A 17,644-nucleotide genomic window follows, 5' to 3' on the forward strand; every position below is an offset into this window, starting at 1 on the left:
ATAAGGCTTTGAGCAACCTGATCCAGTGAAAGGTGTTCTTGCCCGCTGCAGCAGCATTGGAACTGGAGGATCTTTAAGGAAACTCAACCATTCTATGGTTCTATGATACAACTCTTGAAAAAGTAATCATGCAAGACCTAAGAACATACAGCATTAAGATTTTTGGTCTATCTACTTGGGCTTCTGCAACAGCAGAAAAGTAATTCTCATCTTAGTGCTGGACACCCCAGTAGGTTTTAAAGGTCAGCGGCATAAACCTAGGGAAGACATTCATACAGTTAATAAGCAAAACAAACTTCTTCGTTAAATATTCTACTTGTCAGCCCTATATTCAAAGCAAAATGTCATATAGATCTGTCTTTATCCCTTTCTCTTCTTGAACCGAAGAGGGTATATATACCTAGAAAACCAACGTAGGACCTTTTGACAGTTTGCATACACTCAAAAAACAGAAACAAAGAGAAAGATTCTGAAATCAGGCACTGAAATAATAATGTAACATACAGTAATCTGATAGTGTTTGTCCTGACAGTAGATTTGTATCTATCTAAACAAAATCACTGTCTAAATCAATATTTTACAAAGTCTTGTATCAGTGTTTCCCAAGATATCTCATTTGTTTCCTGGAACCTAGCAGAGAGCTTGAAAGCAAGAATAGCGTGACTTACGTTCCTACAAGAGCAAATCAAACTGTATCAGGCATACTCTTCGTATTTGCCATTAAATACCAGTCAAAATTGCAATAATATCAAGCTGTCAAAGTGTTTCTTCTCATATCTCTACACTGTTAGTTCAATTTTGAACTGTCCAGTTGAAAAGAAATTAATGCTTACAGCTAAGAGCCTCAGGAGGGTGAAGTGGAAGCAGAGAGGCGAGCGTGGAGAAAATCATATATTATTCATTTTAATTTACAGAGTGGTCTCTAAATGTAAGCACTGACACTTGGATATGCCAACTAGCACTTGGACCGCACAGCAGAAGCAAGCTAACACCAAGGTATCACTGGTGAAAACTGTGGGAACAGATTCTGTAGCAGAGTATTCTGCATTTGCTCTACAGCAAGTGGATGTAGCATTTGGGACCAAACTCGCATACATTTAGACAGCAGAGTTGCTAAACACACATTCTGAAGGAACGTTTTGTAGTCTAGAAACTGTTCAACTTGCACAGCATATAACTGTGTTCCAATCCCTGACTGGCCATCCCTCGACACAAGGTGGGCAGAACTAGCCATCACTTACATTGACATCTTGGAAAGTCAATGTGGCTCAGTGGCTACTACTGCTTCAGAGATTTTCTCAGATGGAGATACCTCACCAGCAGGGGCTTAGCATCCCCTTCTAGCAGCTTGCCCTCCTTGTCTCTTATCCTTATTTCAGTACCAGAGATACAACTGGAGGCAAGACCTGAGGAAGCAGGGAGTGGAAAGCAAAAATTTCTTATCAGGACTCTATTCGTAAACTCTTTTACTGAAACATGATCGCAGTAAGACTTTCTCCCATAGAAGCCAGCACAGAAAGTTACGGTCTCGCAGGACTTCAGAGGCTCAAATAAAAAAAAAAAAAAAAAAAAAAAAAATCAACCTCCCCCTGCTCAAATAAAATTGCCTTCAAACAAGGAAATAATAGAGAAAAAAAAAACCCCGAAACAAAACCCAACCTGAGAGATCCCCAGAGGCACTAGAAAGCCTTTACTCTTCCAAGCCAACAGTCTAAAATCAGAAGTATATTTTGGTGTTATTTCCACCATCCTCAAATAACTTTTTCTGTTCCCATTATTTTGTAATAATGCTCAGATTTCCCGAGTTTTTCAATTGCCTCTTTTCTCTGCAAGTACTTTGATATTTCCATTGTTTTAAAAATGAAAACATATTTCCTGTAAAAAATATCTTACTGATATCCCTCTTAAACTTTTGAAGAGCACTTCACGTTTAATCATAATCTCTTATACAGAAACCTGGGCTTATATGAAGCCAGAAATAATTATTCGAGTCATCAAAAAAAAAAAAATGTAGGCAGCTATTTGAGTTGAACCTTGTCTTTCAATAGACTGAAGACTAATGGAAGGGCTCTAAAATATAAAACAATGAAATAAAACACACACATTTCCAAGAGTACAGAAAAAACATTTGGGATTTAAAGCTTTTCCATTTGTTATTAATTTTCATTTTTATTCCTTAGGAAGCTTTATTGTTTTATTTTACCAAGCATATAAAAGTGACAAGACTAACATTCTAGGACTTTCTTTATTTTCATTAATGACAGTTATAAGCATATATCATTTTGAACAGGGTGAAAAAGAAATTACTGGCAGGATTTAAATGAAAACAAGTACAAAGCACATGGTCAATGCCCAGGATCACAGCCTCTCTTTAGAGGATCACTATTTTTCCTTCTAAGCCAATAAGCAAAGAGAGATCAAAAAGGTTAAAGGTTGTCTCTCTATTTTCACATGCACTAGCAAAAGGTAATTCTCAGTTGCTACCTCAGCAGTAGAAAATGGTTGGGAGTATCAATGAGCTACTGCCACTTTAAAATATAAAGTACCATCACAGCTAACCACCATATGCTGTAACAAAAGTAGAATGGAAGCTTTGATACGTAAATTATATCCGCAGGATATTTCTAATACAGACATCAGAGGCTTCCAATTCACAAAGCTGACTGAATTCTATATGCTGATGCATTTCATGTTCAAATTAGTAGTGATGAAATCACCCTATGGTTACTCATGATGCTACGCTAATCTTCCTTTGGAAGTTAAACTTTCAATCAAAGATAAAGAATTTAATTAAAAATTTTATCTTCACTGTTGTGATTTTTATTATTATTATTTCAGTATGCTGAAATAAACTTATATAAGTTACCTCTATAATCTCCATTTAAGTCCCCACAGAATCTCACAGAGCCTGAGGTATTCGGAATGAATACAGCGTGATACCCCCGGCTGACTACCGCAGTATTAAACTTTGTTTCTTTTAATACCTGTAGGATTTCACACATTGCTTCTTCCCTTTCATTAAATAATTACCACACATTGGCAGGAAACAAGGCAGACCACACAAATATTTAAATACCACCTCAGTATCTCAAGACCACTGAACAGAAGTACTGCAGCAATCACTGAAAGTACGAAGTGTGGCCTTTGCAAATAGGAATGGTTGGACTCAATGATCCGGTGGGTCTCTTCCAACCTGGTTATTCTATGATTCTATTCTATGATTCTATGAAACAAAGTATATCACATCACTGCCTGCACCATCACTCTACCTTAAAAAAGGCAGGATTCAGAGATCTTGATTCTCTGCCTAAGTCTAGAAGAGCAGGCACATGCCTCAGTTATTCCACCTGGTTTAGAGTTATTCCTCTAAACCAGGCAGCAGTTCTGACCCGCTCTTCCAAGCCACTGCTAGAGAAGGAAAAAAAAGCTCCAAGTTAATTTGTTTACATACTCCAAATGGCTAAAGGGAACACTTGTTGTCTTAAGGTATGCCTATATGCAGGCCTCTTTTTTATCACATAGCCTGCAAAATATTTCAGATGAAACTAACCATACACCAAAATTTGTCTTCTCTATTCTCTCCCTTCCTCCCTAAATCTCACTAGCTGTACCTGGATGTTCAGACCTCTTACCTTCCTAGTTCTCACTAAGGGAGCACACACAGTAATGTTATTAATAGTCTTAAAGGAATATCTTATCCTGAAAAACAGAAGATTTGCAGATCAAGAAAAGGTGGTCTTTGAATGTCATGAGGTTTAACAAGGCCAAATGCCGGGTCCTGCACTTGGGGCACAACAACCCTGTGCAGTGCTACAGACTAGGAGAAGCCTGTCTAGAAAGCTGCCTGGAGGAGAAGGACCTGGGGGTGTTGGTTGACAGCGACTGAACATGAGCCAGCAGTGGCCCAGGTGGCCAAGAAGGCCAATGGCATCTTGGCTTGTATCAGAAACAGCGTGACCAGCAGGTCCAGGGAGGTTATTCTCCCTCTGTACTCGGCACTGGTGAGACCGCTCCTCGAATCCTGTGTTCAGTTCTGGGCCCCTCACCACAAGAAGGATGCTGAGGCTCTGGAGCGAGTCCAGAGAAGAGCAACAAAGCTGGTGAGGGGGCTGGAGAGCAAGTCTTATGAGGAGCGGCTGAGAGAGCTGGGGTTGTTTAGCCTGGAGAAGAGGAGGCTGAGGGGAGACCTCATTGCTCTCTACAACTACCTGAAGGGAGGTTGTGGAGAGGAGGGAGCTGGCCTCTTCTCCCAAGTGACAGGGGACAGGACAAGAGGGAATGGCCTCAAGCTCCGCCCAGGGAGATTTAGGCTGGACATTAGGAAAAACTTCTTCACAGAAAGGGTCATTGGGCACTGGAACAGGCTGCCCAGGGAGGTGGCTGGGTCAGCATCCCTGGAGGTGTTTAAGGCACGGGTGGACGAGGTGCTAAGGGGCATGGTTTAGTGTTTGATAGGAACGGTTGGACTCGATGATCCGGTGGGTCTCTTCCAACCTGGTTATTCTATGATTCTATGATCTCTCACACCTGATTTTGCTTAATTGTGCCTGTGTCTCCTGGATTCATTCTGAATTTTGTGTTGTACAATATCACACAGAGGAAAAGACGTAGACTACTTTACTCTTACCCATATGAGGCTCTATACAACAGCTGTCAACTTCAAACTCCTCTTGGGACAGGTTCAAACAAAGCCACACAGCCCTAATTGGCCTATTCCAAAGAAATGTAACAGTGACCCAAAATTACCAACATTAACACAACTTTTTATTCCTGGTGGCCTATCTTTTTGCATCTCCTGCTCACTGACACATCTGGAAGTGGACAAAACATTTATAGAAAAACATCTGATGCAAATTAACCATGGTGTGTTGAGCTTGTCTGGCTGCCAGCCACCCTCTCAGATGTTCAGTCACACCCCCACCTCAACAGGGCCGGGGGAGGAAAAATGAAGTCGCTCCTGGATTGGGATAAAGACAGTGAGATCATTACCAGCTACCATCATAGGCAGAATAGACTGATCTCATGGGAAAAAGAATTATCACATATTAGAATAGCGCTGACTCTAGGAAGAAACAAAGACCCTTCCCACTTCCACTTGCTTCTTTTTCCCAGGCTCAACTTCACTCCCAGCTTCTTCTTCTCCACATCCTGAGCAGCAGGGTTTGAGTGCTGGGGTGGTTATGGTCAGTCCATAACAGCTCCTCTTTGCTGTTTCCTCCTCCTCACACTTTGTCCCTGGCTCTTTCCACAGGCTGCAGGGGTGTGAGGTTTCTCTGGGAGCTATGGAGTTTCCACTGAGGTTTCTCCAGGAGCTATAGGGCAATCTCTGCTTGATTGCCTGCAGCACCTCCTCCCTTCCTTCTGCTCTCATCTTGGTGCTCAGAGCTGTTTTTCGCACTTTCCCCTCCCCTCACCGCTGGGCAGCACTTTACCCTTTCCAAAACATGCTTTCCCTGTGGCACCACCAGCCAGGCTGAGGGGCTGAGCAATGCCCTGTGGTGGCAGAACCCTGCACAGGGCAGCCCCAGACTCCTCAGCTACACTGCAGCCCCCTGGTTATGTAAACTCAGCAGAGTAACCACCCTTAGCAGGGTTTCCAAGGTCCAGAGACATAGTTATTCTCTAAGTAGCTACTATTATGTATTTCTGTGCCTCGTGAGGCCATGATTCTTGTCTGTATTGTACGAAGTGGAAGCTTAGATGGCATGAACAGGGTGGTTATTCCTGAGAAGAATCCGAAGCAAGGCAATTAACATGGCACTGCTCAAACATTTCAGTGCCCAGCAGCAGTTTCCAGGTTTAAAGTATTTTTGGACAAAAGGGTTGAAATGTTCTCCTTATCACACCATCCAAGATTTCAGGAAGGAATCACATTTGTGTGAACTGCCACATTCAATCAGATGCATCTCACACCAGTGTCTGACCTGTTCTGCTAACAGCAACTAGTTCACATTATGAGGGCATGGAAGCAATCAGCCACATACAGAGCGATAGTTCACCTAACAAATCCGTCTGTGCCCTTTCATGGACTGCTTAGAAAGCTTTTGAGCTAGGCTGCACTGGAAGCACTACACTTGAAGCACAGACAAGATTATCCACTGCAGCTGCCTGCCCTCTTACATTTTGTGTTTCAGTGCCGACACCACCCTGAGGCGATGAAAGCCTTCATAATATCACTACATATTGCACGAAAATGTCCTTTTCCCCCTCCATGTTTACTCCACTGCCCTTTATTACATTATCTTCTTAGATATCCAAGTTAATCTCCCCATTTCTCACCCTTACTCACATCTCCTACAATTCAGCCACCAACTCGGAGAACGATGGACACAACTGGCCAAAAGCTCAGTGCATAATCCCCTCGCAGTTCCAAGTTGAGTCACCAGATGATTTTCATCTCACGGCCTGCAAGTTAAATCCCAGCAACACTGCAAGTTAAATGTCACAGAAATACTCCGCCTTCTTCTTTTGTGTTCTAGCACAGCTCTGTCTCTTCCACAAGAAATCTGGCATTGTGAGGAGGTGTGTCATCCTATCCTGCTTCCACTTGAATATTTTAAAGTCACAAACATTTTTGAGCATTTTTTGGCTCCCAGTGGCCAATGGATATATTCTTGTTACAATGCAGCTAGTTTTTCAAGATCAAAGCCCCCACTGATGAAGTTCTCTCTTCTTAGTTCCAGAGTTTCGCTTTTCTCATCTTCTGACTTTGGTTCAGAGTCATGGATTATTATTTCACTTCTTTTGGTATTTTATCTTCACTCAGTACATAGTATATCATCTTTATTTGTCTTCAGTTTTCTTCTAATACCTCATAATAGTCTGGCTTTCTTTTTCTCTTCCCATCCAACAAATCATCAACCAGGCTCTTGTCCTTGTTCTCCAGCACAGGAAGACTGCCAAGTTTTAAATCCATTTCTCCTCTACCTGTCTGTCTCTTCCTCTACCTTCTATTGTATTCCTTTGGGGTCACACCCCAGGCACTCATCATAGCGCTGAATACCTGGAGGTTTCTGTACTGTTTCCTCTTTTCTACCCTAATACGTTTTTAGAGGCGGGTCAAAATGCCACCCTCACCTCTAACCACTTCAAACTCAATAAATAAAGTCTGACACTCAGATAGCAATTTCTTTTCCTAACTATGCAAGTATATTTCTTCCTCCACACATATTCACAGTCTCCTCCTCCACAGGCAGCCCAAAGTGCTTACTCAGTACTTGCTGTTGTCTACTTTCCCAGGTTTTGGACTTAAATCTGCCAGTCTCGCTGCCACAGAGACTGCCGCCTTTGCAGGCTTCGAAGCTAATTGAAAGAATCCCGTCAGCAATTACAACTGCTTTCTTCGTTCAGTTCAGCAGCAGTAAGTTCCAGCATTGTGAAAGATGTACTAGACGGAACTGACATGACTGTATTTATACCCAAACTGTAACGGCACCACCTCATAGAGCTGATGATTCCAATCAGTGAATTGGAATCAACAAGGGCATAATTAGAAAAGTCTAAATTTGAGAGTCAATGGAATCATTCAGCTGTTACAGTCAGGCAAAACCATGCTTTCAAATTCAGAAAGAAGTGCTTTTTGATGCAGTGCCTCAACATCAGGCACAAGACATAAGATCTAATTCCACTGCTAAATATGCAGGATTTGAGCTATTCCTCAGAATACTACTCAGGAAAAAATAAAACTTATAATGAATACATTTTAAGCCACTGCCTTCTCAAATGTGATCAAATACAAAGAATCACTTCAGCAGGTGAGGACAAAAATTACGACAATTAATGCAACATATTCCTCGAAGGGGACTGGAGATTTTTCTTGGTATAAAAAAAAAAAAGAACATCTATTAAACATAAAACTGGCCATCAAGCCCACAAACGCAGCATAACCTTTTTGCTTTGTAGCTAGTTTTACTAGTCTACCAAAACTACTCTTAGACCATTACAGATCTAAGGACTCAAAAACTGTAGTAGTACCAGAAATAAGCCACATCATGAAAAATTTCCTAACGTGATGACTATTTGAGTAGTTCCTGCATAGAAAACTCTACGTCACCATTTTCTCAAATCAAATCTTTCCACTAAAATAATGGTTCTGATTCCATTTTCTTCTGTTTCTAGAAATTATACCAATAAAGAGATGATAGGAGCTGAGAAAAACAGAAATCCTCTCATCAATAGGGAGGCTGGCAATGATTAATCACTCAAGAATAAGATGAATTGGCTATGCATCAACGTAAAACGCATATTGTACACAATATCTAGCAAACCAGATCATCAAGCTTCTATAGAATAACTTTAGGGTTTTCATTTTAGGCATCAATTCAGAGTTAAGCAGTGTTTAGATGTATGCATCTAACAGACAACAGGATATATTTCAGCTACGTTCTACCAAAGTTTCACTGTCTGAGTGGTCTATTTTTGTTGTCAGAAATAACAAAAAAAAAAAAAAAAAATCACACTGAACATATTGAACCACGTCTTACTTACTAAGAACTATTGAAACATCTGTTTTTCTCCTGAACTCCACAATCCAGCAGCGCTCCAGGATTACCACTTCAGAGGCTTCAGAACTCTGCAAGACAAAGATGACAAAATGTTAGGCTGTTGAACCTGACTGTGGAGTCATTCTGTTTGGCTGTTCACAGCCAACAGAACACGTAGATATACTGACAACAAAACATAATATTCACTAGGCAGATGGATAAAGGAATTCTTTAATTACTGATCTGTGCTATCCTTCTCCAGCTCAATGAGCTGTAATGTTCAAACTGTTGGAAAAGATCATACAGTAAACCAAGGAAAAAGGAACTTGGCAGTTAGGCATTTTTTTCATATTGTAGGTAATCAAGAGATTAGGTGCCACCTAATTCCTAAGTAAATCAAGGAAGCGCAGCTCATTCCAACTTCCATATTTACTAATAAAGTAGAATCAAATGTCAGATTCTATTCCGAGAGCAGGGATTTTCAAATGAACAAAATAACGTGTAATCTTACAGAATGCATTTCTCACCAATTTTCATTTAAAAGGGATTTCTTTATCGTTGCTTGAAACTTTCAATGTTGTCTCTGACTCTGCAATTCAAATTACATCAAGTGATATGGACCTATTGCAGAGTGCAATATGATACAAATTGCCATTATCATTTCTGTGAGTGCTCTGTAGAGAAGATGCAGACTTTTCTAGTTTAGTAAGCGTGACTCATTTTTCAGGAAAGCGAAGCTATCAATCACTCACTCAGAATTAATCTTTTTTTCCCTTAAAACTTTTATTACCCATTTTTTATCCCTAACTTATGGTAACAAATAACCCTTAGAACACGCACTCATACAGTTCCTCTTTGCAGGCTCCCAATCTGACTGCCACAGAGCTCTTGCTCTACTTCAGTGAGATTCTGCAGCGATTAATGGAAATCTTTATTTTAACATTTCTTTCTCAAGTACTTCTTTATTCCAAGTGATCCTCAAGATGAAACATTTTTCATATTGTGGACCAATTTAACCAAAAGCCTGAGCTTTAGTTCCACGTATTTGACACTTAACAAATGACTTCATAAAAAAAGTTCCTATTAGTAACATCACCTTAATATACACAAGTTCTCATCTACATCTCTTTCTGCATTTATATCATGCTATTTGTTCTGCCAGAATCCGACTCAAACTTTTTGCCTAGATTTGCACGTTCATCTTTAAACACAAACCGGCTCTCACATTTAACCTTCACTTGAAAATTAGATAATGCAGCCCAGTTCCTTCAAGAGCTGGCAAATTTTCAGAAAAAAATGACCAAAAGAAGGGGTTTATTTTGTATACTAACAAAGCTCTAAGGCAATTTAAGACTCAGCTGTGAGTATGTGGAAAGACTCCTATCCAGTTTCTGTCCAAAAAATAGTCAATCAGTTCTAGCAAAAAAACTTGTCCCTTTTTCATCCCTACAGAAGAGGGTTCCTCTCCTGATGTTCATGCCCCACAGATGAAACGCTCATATGTGACAACCTTCTGGACTCTAACATTTCCTCCAGAACATATATATGCAGGAAATGGAAGTCTGTCATCATGTAAAAGAGAACCGCCTCCTTGTTGCTTGGCTTTCAGACAAGACAGCTACTCTGAAAGGGGCAAGCAATGAAGAATCACAGCTTTCATGTAGTTTACTATAATTGCCAAGGCCTAGAGGCTTGATATTCAAACTCGTATATGAAAGACATATGTATAATACAAATAAATTGGCAAGTAGTTAGCAAAAAAATAACTATCAAATAATTAACAAGAATTTGTATTCGTAAGGTTGGTCTCAATGCAGCTGACAAACAGCAGTAACTACAAACACAAGCGAAGACGGTTCAGACTATTTCAGGCTTTCTGAATTTTAAGACAGCAGATGCTGCAGTACAAGAGCCTCTTTAGAGACAAGTTACTCCACTCCCTACACCAGTGGAAGGTGGAATGAAATAATTCCCCAATTTCAAATGAATCTGGATGCTTTTCCAAGATAAGCAATCAAGTATAGTGATCAGAGGATATGCATTTATTTTTTCTGTAGGTGAGGGGGATAAGAAAGGAAACAAGAAAAAAGAAGAAAGACCAGAAAGCTACCAAAAAGAAAGTACATGTTGCTTCAAAATATCTCCCACATCCTGACACAAAATTGAAGAAAAAGATCTTCAGAATTACTGTTGTTGCAGACATTTTGGCATTTAAATGAACTATGCTCTGACAACTAAAAAGCTAACAAGAAATTTATTTACAAATGGAATTTCAAAATCTTAATCAAGGGAACCATTATGTGTATCTGATATCAGCTTTGTTTTTCAGTATCTGAAGAAACCCAAAATGGCTCTCTAAGTGCATGACACGATTTTATTTGGAGCTATTACTTGATTTTTCTAGATTTGATTTTAATAAAAGGGTCACTTCTAGCAATCTGGACTTTACACATTGCACATAGGATCAAAATCAGATCTGTAGTTATGTGTTACAATCCAATATCTTGGATTTTTCTGTCCTAACATTGATAATTTTAGATAATCATTACTAAAACTTTCTGGATTAATCCAAATACCTAAAAGCAACTAGGAATTGCACTGAATTTCTCATTAAAAAAATTATGAAGTTCACAGGCAGCAGAACCCACCCCATCACCCCTCAAATCAGGAACTTGTTTTAAAACACTGGTTTGACAGGAAATTAAATGATTCATAAATCTAACTTAAACATCCTAGTAAAATTGCTGAAGTAGAATAATGCCCAAAACCTAGAATGAACAGAAACCCTTTTAATTCAGTGTGCCAAATGACTGGCCGAGCTTTGCTGTCACTACACAGTTGTAAATCCAAAGTACTACTGTGCTACTAAATCCACTCCTATCTGCTTTAACTGCCACGAGTCTCAAATCAGACTAGTGAAGACATTCCTGGTTCCTGGGGAGTCCACGCCTAAAGCTGAAATAAGAGACATTCATACCAAAACATGAGTGGGTGTCTTCCGAGTATTCGTACCTACGTGAACTGTATGCAACTCCTTTCAACATAAAGGAAGCTTAACGTTATTAAGCTATCAACCATCGTTCAAGTGCTTACCTGCAGATTCACAAGCAATCTGAAGGATACACTGTGCGCAAGACATACATTTAGAGAAGTTTTCCTATAGAGTCAAATACAGAATTTTTGCCATTAGAGGGCATTAAAAAAAAAATTAAACCACCTCCTACAGCAGTAAGGGAAGCCTGCAGTATTTGAACTTACATTGGTACACTCTTTCAGGTGTTTCTAACTATCTGCACAAAATTTGTAATTTACATTGCAACTGGAATTTGGAACTACATTATTGAAGATTCCAATCTGCCCTTTTCCTTTGGGCTGAGGAGTAAAAAGAGCTTTCAAAAATGAAAGCACTGAGAAACTTTCAAAACTGTCAAAGTGGCATGTTTGAGCTATTTTCACATTCCTGTAGATCTGACTTGATACACCATTGGGGGAAAGAATGTCATTATGAAAGGGTTTTACGATAGGAGGTTTGTTGCTGGGAGTAGAGGAAATCTACTGTTAGCTCTGTCAAGTCTAGATTTAAACTGACAGATAAAAATTAGAAGTGACATTCCAAGCAATTCTTCTGTGTTAAAATAGGGAAGTAGAAAAATAAATCTATAGCATTGTGGAAAAAAACCCAAACACTACAGAAAGTAAAACATTTTCTAATAAGACATTACAAAAAGCCTCCATAGTCAATCAGGGGCTGGTGTCTGTACATGAATTTCATGGCTTATATTTTTTTAAAGCTTATTTTTGCAGACTTGAAATAATTAAATCAAACGTCTTATAGAGTAGGGATGCTGCATACAGCAATCTACTAATTGTGCTTTTCACATCACTTATTTTCTGCATTTATAAGTATTCCTATGATAAAAACAAGTTATAAACAGAAATTTCACAGAAAGATAACAAAAGAGAAATAAAGTGGAAAAATTATCACAGAATCACTAGGTTGGAAAAGACCTCCAGGATCATCGAGTCCAACCATTCCTATCAACCTCTAAACCATGCCCCTGTGTCGCATAAAAGTAACAAAAAAAGTATGCAAGGGAACAAAAATTAAAATACTTTCACAATGCAAGGGACAAGAATTGGCTTCAGTTCTTGCTCTCTGTTAAAGCAGATATTTGCAATAGACAAGTTGGTTGCCTGAAGGGACTGGTAGCAGCAGGTGAAGTTCATCAAATTATTCTGAACCCACATCCTTTCTGCCACAGACTGTAAAGTCACCACTGTCCTCTGCTTTTTGAAGAAGTACCTAGTGCCTTCACCAGAAGCCTTAAGGGGAAACTTGGTGACAGAGGAAACCCAAAGATCAGGTATTTGGGCACCATTTTTAGTAATTTACAGGCTAAGTGCCTAACTGGCAGGAAAGGAAAGCGAAGTCAAGTGCCTGCTCCTCATTAGGGACTCTTCCCTAGTTCCATCATGTACATACATCCTGACTGTGTCTCAGAGTCCTACCCAAGGCTAGCTTCTCATGACGAGAGCTAGAAGACAGTGAATAGGCATGGTATGGGTGTTACCAAAAGTCTGCAACACACACACAACATAACAGCACTAACAATAACCTAGTGTCAACCTAACTAGCTCCGAAACCAATAGCAGCGAAGTCCAAATGGGATTAAAAACAGCATAAGACGTACAACTTGCCTATGATCCTGAGTTTTTACATCGTCACTGGTACTGGCAAATGAGCTAGTCAGATTGATACTTGCTCAATAATGTATCCACCTGCTCTGGTTGGGCTTTTGACTATGCTATAAACTTAACCACCTACATTTGCTATTTCAGTCTTAGCACAGATAATGTTCACCACTCTGCAGTTAAAGTATAGCTTTTTTTTTATATGTATACGAACAAGAAAAAAGCAACAGGATTGGGCACAGTGATTTCATTCACAAATAGCAAAACTAACAATCTTAAAACGTAGGGAGGTACGACACTTTTCTACAGCAATATGTCCATTACTAAATAGATGAAAATACGCTCGTCTAATTTTGAGATATTAACAAATGACTGCATGACAAACATGCATATAATTTCTGAAATTAAAAATGCCCCTTTAATTGTTGGCAAGCAGTATTCAGCAATCTGAAGTCTTCTTTGTTATTCTTCTGCTATATTAATATTCGCATCCTGTGCCTAATAAGTATCACAAAGCTTATGACCCAAGCTGGGTGAAAAGGAAGAATGTGCTTCCTTAGCATCTGATCAGGGGCTGTAACCTGGTAGTTCAGTATAACGAAGAGTACAAACTGTCAGCTCACTGAAAGATACTAAATTATCTTTTTCAAAAAGTGCCCTACCCTCTGTGATTAATCCATCACGCATTGCTACCAGATACCAACTTAACACTGACAATATAATACGACTAATCTGTATTCGCTCTGGAAAATGTTGACTTACGTCACTGAACAAATCCTGCAGAACAGGTAAGTACTTGGAATAGACTGTTACCTCTAATAAATATGAATACCTAACCAATCGTAATTTTCTTTTCAGTTTCAAAAAGCATTAATAATAATAATGTACAAATACACATTCTCTTAATTCACACCCCATATTCACTAAGTTTTTTATGCACAAGCATAATTAAAGAATGAAAATTAAACACTTTCTACATTCTACACACAGCTTGAAATCATCTTGAATTAACCTTCCTACCAAAGAAGTTAATTATACACAGTTCAGATCAGAATTAGTTAAGTCTTGCAAAGTTATATTTTGGTGCAAGACTCCAGTGCTCTATCACAACACATACTTCAGATAATATGCTTTCTAAAAAAAAAACTCCCCTTTTGTTCAACGCTTTCTTGCTGTCATTTAAAAAACGTGTTATTAATCTCTGTCTCACTTCCCGATATATTGCCTTTTTAGAACAAAAATAGCTTAAAATAAGAATTAAACGTTAACTGTATTATAAAATTAAGTATGACAGCTTAATTACAGCTTTTACCAGTTTCAGCAGTATCAGGGAAGTAAGGAAGGCAGAATACAAAAACATTATTGCTACAAGTACTGCCTGTTTCTAAAATGCATTATCTTGGGATATTTAGAAGTGGACAATGAAGAACTTTTCTTTCCACTGGTAAGAATTCTTACAGTTTTTAATCACTTTATTTCAAGTCTCTCAACATCTGGCACAACTTCCAGTAAAAATCTCAGTCGTTCTTTAGGAGAGGAAAAATAATAAAATAAAAAAAAAAAAAAACTCAAATCCCGAGGTGGTCAAATCACCCTTGTGAAAGGGATATAACCAGCATTTCCTTGCTGAAGCTAATTTGAATCACAAGAGCTTACATGTCTCCCATTGGGAAAAATAAAAGGTTTTGATGCAACAACTGATTATATAAATTAGCTCTTTCCTTCAGAAAGCCCAAGGAGTGAGAATGATAGGAACACCATGAGCCACTCCTCAGGGATAAAGTCTTTGCAAAGTTCTTTGTGCCTCAATGACGCGGGGAGGTATCCATACTTCTGAAAAAAAACCTAGCTCGCAGAAAATTTCCAGAAGAAAGTAATTTTACTTTCTGCTAGAGGAAGAAAAAGATATTTAACTGAAGTGTTCAGGAAAAGAAAAGTTTTACTGGTTTTGGTACAGTTTACTAACAACAGATGAGTAGTTGCTTTTGATACTTAGGATGCAGAAAATAAGTTTACTGGCAGCTAACATAATATGATTTCTTTTTAAGTAACAATTTCCAGTTGTGAGTACTCTATTAAAACAAATAAATAAATTAAAATCAATGGATGTCCTCATTGCACGTGAGAGCAAAAGTCATACCCAAATGGTTAACAAGCTTAATTTCATCATTTCATCTCAGTAACCACTTTAGTCCAAACAATATTGTGCTGGCAAGACCCAACTAAAAGAAACATCATATTTAATGCTAGGACAGTTCTGACTATTTGATTTTAAGATGTAAGAAAGTGCAAAAATAGAAGCATTTCAAGCACCAGTATCCAGGCTCAAATTGATCTCAGTGGAATGAGGACACACATATAGATCTCTTATTACTCTGGTAAACCACTGAGAAAAATTTTACCAACTGTGATTGCCAAAAGACTGAAGAAACAGGTTATAATGACAATTACTGCACTCTGCTGCTCCGATATTCCCCTTGACCTTTGAAGAAGAAATGTGACACAACCTCTAGAATGATGGCAACTACTGGAATGGGACCAACAGGCAATGCAAAGTCCTGCTTGCAATAGTGGAGGAAAGCCCACCAACATAAATGAATATATTTCAGTATGAAAGTAAGAAGGAAAAAAAAAACAATCAAGAGCCAAGTAGACAATTGGGAACAACCTGCTCCTAAATTGAAGCAGCCTGATCTAGTAGAAAGTGTCCCTGCCCATAGCAGGGGGGTTGGAACTAGATGATCTTTAAAGGTCCCTTCCAATCCTAACCATTCTGTAATTTTATGAACAGTGGTTCCCTGTCACAGGGTCCGAACATAGGCTGCTCAGCCCCTGCAATAAATCAAGCGAGAAACAAACACCTCTTCTGGTTCCCAAGCTGTTAAACCCATGCTGGAATTTATTTAGCTACAAAGGTATCTAAAAAGACTTCTGGAGAGCAGCAAAGGTTGCTGCTGACAGGCCCCAAAATATGACAAGCACAGAAGAGTGATACGAACATCTCGAGAGTAAGGAAAAAAGAGGGAAAGAAGCACATGCTGGGTATAATACACTTAGCCCACAGTCATAACTTCCTTGACTCTTCAGCAGTTCCAGCTAAATTAGGGTAGTACATACTTGCTGAAAAGCCAGAGGATGCTTGCTGCTAAACTGTATGAGTGAGGTGACAGTTACACTGTGTACCTACTAGTGCATCCTAATGTGAACAAAATCAGAAATTGTGGGGCACTATGATCCCTCTCCACTGTTTTGGGTAGGGATGATTTTCAGTTAAAAGAAACCCTGCACAATACTCCGCACAAGTTCATGAAAAGGACATTTCCAACAGTGCAAGTTCTGAAGATCACCGTTTCCTTTACTTAAGCTAGTTCTGAAGTTTTCTCACAGTTCAGATGTTAAATTCTGATTTAATTCCAAAATAGGGTACCTATTTGTCAGAAAGCCTTTAAACAAGAGATGATACAGGTTGATAGACAAAATTAAGAAAAAAAAAAGGGGGCGGGGTAAATGCATACTTGGAGTAATTTTATTTCATATCTTATATCCCCATTGTAAAGCAATTATCCTTCAATTGCCATAATTTAATTAAATTATTCATTCCCCTAATTAATTCAAAAAACAGTTTCTTGTGGCTTTATTACTTCCTCTTTATTCTGAAATTGGGTTAGAGGAGTGGGAGGCATACAATGAGCTCTATCCAAACTTTCTTACCTCTGTGTTACTTGACTGCTCTTGTGAAACATGAGCCTTAAATAAGAATGCTTCAGCATAATTCACATGTCAAGATGCAGACCAAGACTGTTTCTTCTGCCAGTGACTGACTGACAGTCAAAATACATCACTGAAAAAAGCTACCCAGAACTTTCTAAAGATATAACATTACAGGTGGCTCCAGCTATCACCAGCTCTGATGAAGGCTCCGTACTGTTAGATAATGTGTTACCAATGCACAAACACAGATCGTGTCTAACAGAGCAATTGGGAAAAACCTTGTATCTTTATCACTCAGGATAATTTATCACTAGGAATAAATAAAACACCAACATTTTCTTTTCCAGTGACTATCCCCATCAGAACACCAACTTGCAAATACTCAATAAAAAAAACCTGGATGTTGTCTCACACTTTTACTTATAAACAATTATAGTTGGTTCCATGTTTGGCTAAAGGTTTTCACAGAATCAGAGACGGGTTGAGGCTGAAAGGGACCTCTGGAGGCCATCTGGTCCAACCCTTCTGCTCAAAGCAGAGCCACTCACAGCCAGTTGTCCAGGGCCGTGTTCAGGCAACTTTTGACTATCTCCACGGTGGAGACTCCACAGCCTCTCTTAGCAACTTGTTACCCACACAGTGAAAAAGTGTTTCTTGATATTCAGAGGGAACTGCCTGTGTTTCAGTGTGTGCCTGTTGTCTCTGGCCCTATCATTGGGCATCACTGAGAACAGCCCTGCTCCATCCCCTTTGCACCC

The 17,644-nt window shown here is 39.1% G+C and overlaps 1 protein-coding gene across 6 annotated transcripts in view; it reads right to left on the reverse strand.

Annotated features, from left to right (window-relative positions):
• INPP4B (inositol polyphosphate-4-phosphatase type II B) overlaps positions 1–17,644 on the reverse strand; it is a 323,774-nt gene that overhangs the window by 207,626 nt on the left and 98,504 nt on the right. For 5 of the 6 annotated variants that reach the window (XM_069855285.1, XM_069855288.1, XM_069855287.1 and 2 more), the window contains one exon: positions 8,488–8,572. The exons of the other annotated variant lie outside the window; for it this stretch is intronic. In XM_069855285.1, the coding sequence (XP_069711386.1) occupies positions 8,488–8,572 (85 nt within the window). The remainder of the gene's footprint in view (positions 1–8,487; positions 8,573–17,644) is intronic. 6 annotated transcript variants of the gene reach the window in all.

Source organism: Phaenicophaeus curvirostris, chromosome 4 (assembly GCF_032191515.1).
Source record: "Phaenicophaeus curvirostris isolate KB17595 chromosome 4, BPBGC_Pcur_1.0, whole genome shotgun sequence".
Classification (NCBI taxonomy): Eukaryota; Metazoa; Chordata; class Aves; order Cuculiformes; family Cuculidae; genus Phaenicophaeus; species Phaenicophaeus curvirostris.